This window comes from Pygoscelis adeliae, unplaced genomic scaffold, assembly GCF_000699105.1.
Source record: "Pygoscelis adeliae isolate BGI_AS28 unplaced genomic scaffold, ASM69910v1 Scaffold67, whole genome shotgun sequence".
NCBI lineage: Eukaryota > Metazoa > Chordata > Aves > Sphenisciformes > Spheniscidae > Pygoscelis > Pygoscelis adeliae.
Window position 1 is genome coordinate 7,555,763 of NW_008825271.1, and position 7,582 is coordinate 7,563,344.

Genomic DNA, 7,582 nt, shown 5'->3' on the forward strand with positions numbered 1-7,582 from the left:
AGCAGGGGATGTGGCAGGGAGAGACACAATGCCCAGCACAGTACAATGAGAAAAAACACACAGAACTGTTTATGTCTTCACACATTTGCAAAATAAGATTTTTTTTTTTCCCACCGTATTTATCTCAAACAGCTGCAAAAAGTGACAGAAGTAATCTGAAAACCACACCAGGAAATTTCTGTTACCGACAAGATAAAACATTCCTAAAGACGCAGAGTTTTTCCCCTGGCACAAGATCCCTAGGGGGGAAAAAAAAAATTCCATGGAAAACAGATAACTGGACTTAATAACCATTAAATAAAATAAACACAAATAAAAGTTTGCTCCTATTTGCTTTAACTTGATAGATTTCAACATTTGTGTGAGGCCCTGTTAGAGCTGAACCTCGCAGCTTTCTACCTTAGAAATTTATTAAATATGATAGAAAAGCACAAAGGAGATCGAAGAATAGCATAGAAAGAAATCTTCCTAGGAAAGGTGTGAACTTATCCAGAAAGTGCCAGGCAAGCGCAGTGACGCGGAGCTTCTCCCCAGACTCAGAAGCTGCCTGCAGAAGCAGCTCTCCTGCATTAATCCCCAAAGCCCAGGAGATGGAGCAAACCTTCAGCCTTTATAGGATTTCCTACAAACATTTGGGGACTGGCTGGGCCACGGTGGAGGCTTCTCACCCACCCAGGAGCCACGGAGCCTTGCTGCGTACAAAACATTGCTGCAACGTTGCTCACATTTAAGCTGAACAAGTCCAAGATCATAAATGAAAAGTCAGCAGAAACCTGCAAGAGTCACATCATGTATTAAGTCACCTCGGCCAACAAGTTTCACCTAAGTATACTCGTGTGAATTTTAAAGATTAGCGATCTTTAAAGATTTGCCTGTGCTCAGGGAGGGAGCTCCTGGCCTGAGCCTCGTCCCTCCCCGGTCCCTGTGCCGGAGGAATGTCAGACACCAGCCTCCCGCAGGGCTCGCGGCAACTCCCGCGGGAGTTTGTCCTCCCACATCTCAGAGTATTTCTGTTCAAAACAGCAGAGAAAAAGCAGGCGGCAAGTAAAAACATCAGGCACAGCTTATTTCAGCACAGTGCCCTAGTGCCTTTTTAAGGATTCCTGGCAAGGACCGGTTTTTCTTCTTCATCCATCAACTAAAAACCACTCAGAAATGCTCCATTACATATGGTTTTATGTGGGTTTTTATTTCCCCTCCACACTCATCTCATCAGCAGCACCTTCTACCTTCTAAAGAGGCATTTGTGGCACTGTAAAATTGAACCCTGAGGGTGTTTTACATTGGTGTTTCACGAATATTTCTTCAAACTGGAAGGGGCAGGAAGGATTTCAGAGGAGTAGGAGAGGCGGGAAGGCTCTTCTCTTCAATGCTGCTGGTCAGTCACTAGATGTCCTCAGTAATCCTGGTGAGGAAAGGCTGTAGTTAGGCAGCAGAAAGCGCAGATGAGGTAGCAATTCAAACAAAGCACAGGTAATTTGTATTTCAGCTGTGAACAAATATGATAACAGCTACAAGTATGTCTTTATTGCCTCTTCAGCTTTATTGACTCTTCACAGACCTGGTCTCTGTGAACAGTCATGCACGTGCATCAAAACATCGCTCCAGAAATGCAGTGCAACAAAGCAAGCTGGAGGTCTGCAAAAGGCGAAGTTAAGGGTCCTGGGGAGCAACTGCCAAAAATCAGGTGTCGCACAAGCTGCGCAGCATCGCCAGCTCCCTTGTTGGTGATGGGCAGGAGGTCCCACGGGGACGTCATGCCCTCCCTTTCCTTCCCTGTGCCACCCACGGCTGACCCCAGCCCTTTCCTACCTGCCCCAGGCAACATCTGAGAAAGAGAAGTTTTATCTTCTTATTCTCTCCTCTTCTGAGCCTCTTTCTTCACTCTGTACTTCCACCCTTCATAAAAGTTTCTAAGAGCACAACTCTTGCAGGGCCAGGCATGCGGAGAACGACAAGAGGGGTTACAAGTGCTGCACCTGCAACACTCTTCGATTTCCAGCGCCTCCGCAGCTTAGCTCTTGCTTACTGGAAGCTGCAATCAGGCTCTGAACTCTGGCCCTAGAGGTTTTATGCCCAATATCCCCAAATATAGCAAAACCATCCTCAACCCAAACCCACCTCAAATTCCCATCGTCTCAACAACATCATCCAAAATTGTCCTGGTCCTGGCTGAGCAAGCCGGGAGGCCAGGCTGAGTGCCAGCATTGTGCCAACACGGATGCATTAGACTGAGCTAAATCCTGAACGCTAACAGAAGAGCCAATACAAAACTCAATGGCTACCGCAATAAAATAAAGGAATGCAAACAAGACTTTAAATGGGGCACAGACCTTGTTACACACCTCATTTCCTTTTTTAAACGAAAAGCTTTGAGAGCGCTGATAAATAACCGCCAGCCTGCACCAATACCATTAGTTCTGGGTAAGGTATTGGACTTTGTACCACTCAGCTCCCTGCGCAAAACACCAATGTTTTATCACAGCAGCAGGCATGATTCAATGAATGAGGAACTTGCGAACAGACACACCTCAAAAGCTACTTGGACAAATGGAAAAGTATGACGACACGGGGGTATTTTTAGTGGGCACATCTGCAAGTTCTTGTTAATACCTATTTTCACCAGCAACCTGGAAATAAGCATAAAATTCAGTGGTGGCGGTAAAGCTTATGGATGCCACAGAAAGTAGGAAATGACAAGTAACTCTGAAGAGAGGAGAGTGAGACTGAATAACCTCAACCGCTTGGTGACCAGGCTGCAAAAGCAGTTGTACATCTAGAAGCCAAGTCGCTCCTCCAGAAAGGTGGGCGTCTCAGAGGGCACAAACTCGAGAGAGGACCCAGCAGATGAGCAACATGAGCCCCAGGAGCCACGCTCCGAACGGGAAAGGCTGCAGGAATTTTTAGGTGCAAGGATAGATGAGCAAGAAGCATTTCCAGAAACACGAGGCCACCTCTGCCTCTGCATCGCTGCCGAGCTGAGGCTGGGCAGCAGGTCCAGGGAGCGCGACCCTCCCGCAGGGATGCTGCATGAGTCCCGCTCGGCTCCGGCTCCCGCGGGGCAGCTGTGCCAGAAAGGCCCCTGCAAAGGTGCTGACCACCACTCCTCCCTCCCCTTGCACCATCAGAAATTCAGCCTTACAGACGTGTTTTGAGAGGGTCTGAACTGCCCCGGGGTGGGGGATTCGCATGGCAGCCGAGGCCACTGACCCTCAGCACCCAACCTAACACCACAGGCCAAAAGAAATCAGACCATGGTAATTTACTCTCTCTTACTTTAAAGCCCTGAAATAACACACACTGCATTTTTCCGAGCACTCAAGTAGAAATAGGAGGAATGCTGAAGTGGTTTTGGTAAGCACACTTTTTAGTTTATTGACCTATACAAAATAATAGGTCTAAAAAATTCAGAAGTAGTAAAAGAATAAGCAAAAAGAGCTTTCGCATTTCTAGAAGGCTATACAAATATGCAAAACCAAGGAAATAAGTTATTTTTTATTTTGTTTTTGTTCGTTTAATTCCAAATCGCGACTCTAATAATACAAACGACTAAGTACCAGCTTAACAAGTGTGTCCTTCTGTATATATTACATGCTCTGGAATACTGGTAAAAAACGTCAAAAAAGTTTATCAGAAACTTTTCTATTCACAATATGAACATGGAGTAACTAATCCTTTGTATAAAAGAAAAGAGCACCATTTATGGAATCCTGAAGCACAGTACAGCTGAGAAACGAGAGAGATTTTACTGTATGCAAGCGAGCCGTCGGAAATCACGCAAGATAACCCATGCCAATTTGTTCCTACAGATGGATGACGTGAGGTAGGTTTATCCCTCTTAGATCAAGACTGCAGTCGCACTTTTTTCCTACGCAAATGGTTTCGTGAAAAATGCTGTTCTGTCACTTAGTGACTTTGCAACGCACCTGGCAGTTCAGATGGCTTGCAGTACAATCCTAATGCCCCTCATTTTAAGGCACCCACTTGGCTGTTTGTGTTTGCATCCACCTTAAAATACTGGCCGTTAACAATCAAATTGTTCGCCGTGTGATCACTGGAGCTCCCCACTGCGGATCCTCGATTCACTGTGGCGGAGCAAAACGTAATCGTCACCCGATGAACGGAGGGGTCACCGTGCAGCCACTGTGAAAATTTGCCTACTCCTCTGCACAGTGAACTTGTACCATGGAAAGGTCATTGCATGGGAGGTTATTAATTACACTTTATCATGGAAAAGAGTTCAAAGTTTACTGCTTCTGTTTCCAAAACCCACAACCGCCTATAGTTTTACACGACATATTGTGTCAGCAAATTCTTTTCTTTCCAGAACTTGCTTGTGGTGCTAACAAACACTCTTAACGACACCCCAAAAATGGATAAACTCATTCAAACCTCCGTAATAAAAAATCCAGCCTTTCTTCAAGTAATGTTCCAATACTGATTAAGTCACCCTTTGCCTCACTCACACACACAGTATCTATCCTTCATAAGCTTATGAAAGTCCTTCCAGGTCATCATAAGCCATGGCAGAATAAATTTTCATTTCTTCTTCTTTCAGGCATCAGAATTGTGCTCCTAGAATTCCTGGTTTTTCCATAAGAGTCTCCTTTTCACATTTTTTTTTCTCTGAGGTTTGCCTTCAACACCTTCCAATCTTCCAAAAAAGTGCTTGCTAAATATAAATACTTCAACCAAGTGCTGCATCTAGTCATAGATTAAACTGTGGCTTGCCCTTGCTCGTGTAGGCTATCTGGATTCAGAAAGGAACGCCATTCATGGTAAGACTTTGTCATTTTGCTACAGACCCTCTTAATGCTGAATTTAATCTTTCCCAGCACAACAGCCTGCTTCCTTTCCTTGTTCGGTTTGGAAGTTCCGCCTGAGATCTGCCTCGGAGTCACAGCATTTTGTGCAAGGCACGCAAGGGTACGAATGCGGGGCCGCAGGCAGTCTACACGAGCGTCCCGGGCTTTGAATCCTCGTGCCAGAATAACCTCTGCTCGTTGCTGTGCAAGTCTTCTTCCAACTGGCTCTCATCATCGCCACCCAGCTGGCTCGTCTCTGCATATGCTCTGTAAGAGAGACACGGCATCAGGGATCAGCGAGAGCCGAGGGTCTTCCCCAGACCCCCCAAGTGCCGCACAAACTCACGCAACTCCCTTGGGCTTGAAGTAATGCTGGTTATTGTGAGTTCACCCCAGCGTAATTTGGATCCAAACACAAACCCAGTTTTTGTGTTGTAATTAGTAAAATTGTGTGCAACAGGATCTCAGCTGCTCAAAATTGTCAAGACTGTAGGGTGTATTGATTGCTCGTTTGCCATAATCACATTAAAATAGAAAATAAAACAGATGAATGATTAAACAAGTGATTCAGAATATGGAAAATAAATAGCTAATAAACCTCATTTAGATAAAGCTGCCAAAATAAGCAGAGTTTTCAAAGCCCAGTTATAGGAAGTTTCAAAAATTTCATAGAAACTGTATTTTTTAAACACTGTTACTGTAGATCTTTTAAATCACTGCAATAAAAAAGCCCGTGGCATTTAGCTTAGAAACAAGGATCTAGCAGAAGCTTTTATATTTTTTCTTCCACTTTCATTTATTTTAAAATAAACAAAATTAAAAACTCGGTAATTTCACGCCAGTCAGCCTGGCAGCAAGCGCTAACTGCAACCCATGAAGCAGGAGGCGCAAACTTGGGTTACGGACTACAGCTGGCTACACTTAGCATAAGCGTACTTAAATGCAATGGCATTTGCGTGGGCAGAGCCTTTCCCCCGGAGTGGAGGTCTCTGTCCTCACTGCTAACAGCCGGCGTACAATAGCGGGGGGGGGGAAGAGACCGAAAACACCAAGTAGAAGCAGCGAGAGCGCTGCAGGAATTTCTGCAAGGACAGAGCAGACCCTGGGCTCCCCGCAGTCCTCGGGAGAGCCCCCACGAGCAGGGCGGCTCCGCAGGCAGCAACACGTCCCGCCTGGTTCCTGGGTCAAGCTCTGCCGAGCGAGATGCGCTTGGCAGATGCGGTGTCGCCTTTGAAAGTAGCCGATTTTCTCAGAAGTTTTAACAGCGTGTGAAATGCAGGAGGAAGGGCAGAAAATCTTGATATGCTCTACTCACCTGCTCTGCAAAGGAAGGTTGCCATAAACATTCCCGTAACAGCTGGCATAAGAGGAATGAGACAACGTATCATAGTCTGAAAGTCCCAATGCAAGTGGGTTTCGCCAGTTCCCAGCAGTGTTTGCAGAAGATGCTGGAATTAAAAAAAAAAACAAAACCATTACAGCAAATAGATCTTTCTCCAGCTAAATCAGCTGAGACAAATGAGACAATTCTCATTAGCGATCTCTATGGGTTTCTGCAGGACACACAAGCAGACAGTGCAAACACAAAATATGATTGACAAGCCCTGTAGGGAGGAAAGCACTGTGTGGGTGGTATTCTGGAGCTAGGGAATCTCTTTTTAAAGACCTTCTGACCCATTCAGTGATGCTCATTGTACTGTACTTCGGAAGCCATCATGGCAACTGCATTTACATGGCATGAAGTTTTGCACATTGCTTCTAGTCGGTAAACACGCCTGTTTGAAACCCATCTGGCTCTTCGTGCTTCTTGGGACTATTGCGCTTACAAAGAGTAAAAGGCAGTTTTACCCACAGGAGAAGGCAACAAGCAAGTCTTTCTTCCCAAGCATGGAACAACAAGATTCTATTCAGTCCCTCATCTACTTTTCAGGACAGAGCTCTAGCCTTGCTTCTACTCTGCTGACTTCATGGATGCAGCGGAGGGGGGCAGAATTTAATGCACAGCAGGGACTTACAAAAACACTCAGCATAGAAGAAATCGGACATTACCCGAAGAGAAAGACGACACCCGACTGCTAGGAGAGCACGGCACCTGCAGACCAGCAAAGCCCAAACTCCTTTGAGATCCTCTGTCAGACTCAAAGCCTGCCTGCAGGCTATGACCCTGTTCCTTTTGACTGGAGGCACGCTGGTACCAACCACGGAGATGCTCTGCTACTAAGGCCTTGTGAATGTTTTTGGTTATATGCTCCGTTTTAGCAACTTGCTTCCTCGGAAGCCTTAGGGTTGCATATGGGTTGTGCGGTACTCTGTCCACTTCATCCTCATGGTAAGACCTGAATTCCCTGTAACGGTCATATCCGTAATGTGCCGATGAGCGGTAGGAAGGATTGACGCTGTACTGTCCCTCCGTATCACTCTCATAAACGTATCCTCCGTTGTAATAAACGTCAGATTCGGTGTATGGGGAATATCCAGAAATATAGTAACTAGAGGAAGGCTGCTCCTGACTTTTGTGGTAGACGCCATTGCGGACATCCTTCTGGGCAAGATTTGGCATGCTTCCTGAATTTGCAGCAGAAATGTTTTGTTTCTTTGACCGTCTCCGACCCCTGGTCCTGTTGTCGAGCGTCTGAGTAGTGTAATATGGATTGGGAGTAGGTGTCACGCAGTAACATTCTGCACTTGACTGGCTCGTGTAGGATGATCCATCATCGAGGATCTCTGTGCTACTGCTTCGCTGGGACTTTGAGAGGGTGAAGGCTGCCTTTTCAGCA

The 7,582-nt window shown here is 45.9% G+C and overlaps 1 protein-coding gene across 1 annotated transcript in view; it reads right to left on the minus strand.

Moving 5' to 3' along the window:
* Nucleotides 1-3,366: 3,366 nt before the first annotated feature.
* The window catches only part of FRMD4B (FERM domain containing 4B), an 89,306-nt gene continuing 85,090 nt past the window's right edge, over nucleotides 3,367-7,582 (minus strand). Inside the window, 3 exon segments of the mRNA XM_009329814.1 lie at nucleotides 3,367-5,072; nucleotides 6,121-6,253; nucleotides 6,855-7,582. The exon segment at nucleotides 6,855-7,582 is cut by the window's right edge and continues 17 nt beyond it. Coding sequence (XP_009328089.1) covers nucleotides 4,952-5,072; nucleotides 6,121-6,253; nucleotides 6,855-7,582 — 982 coding nt within the window. The 3' untranslated portion in view covers nucleotides 3,367-4,951.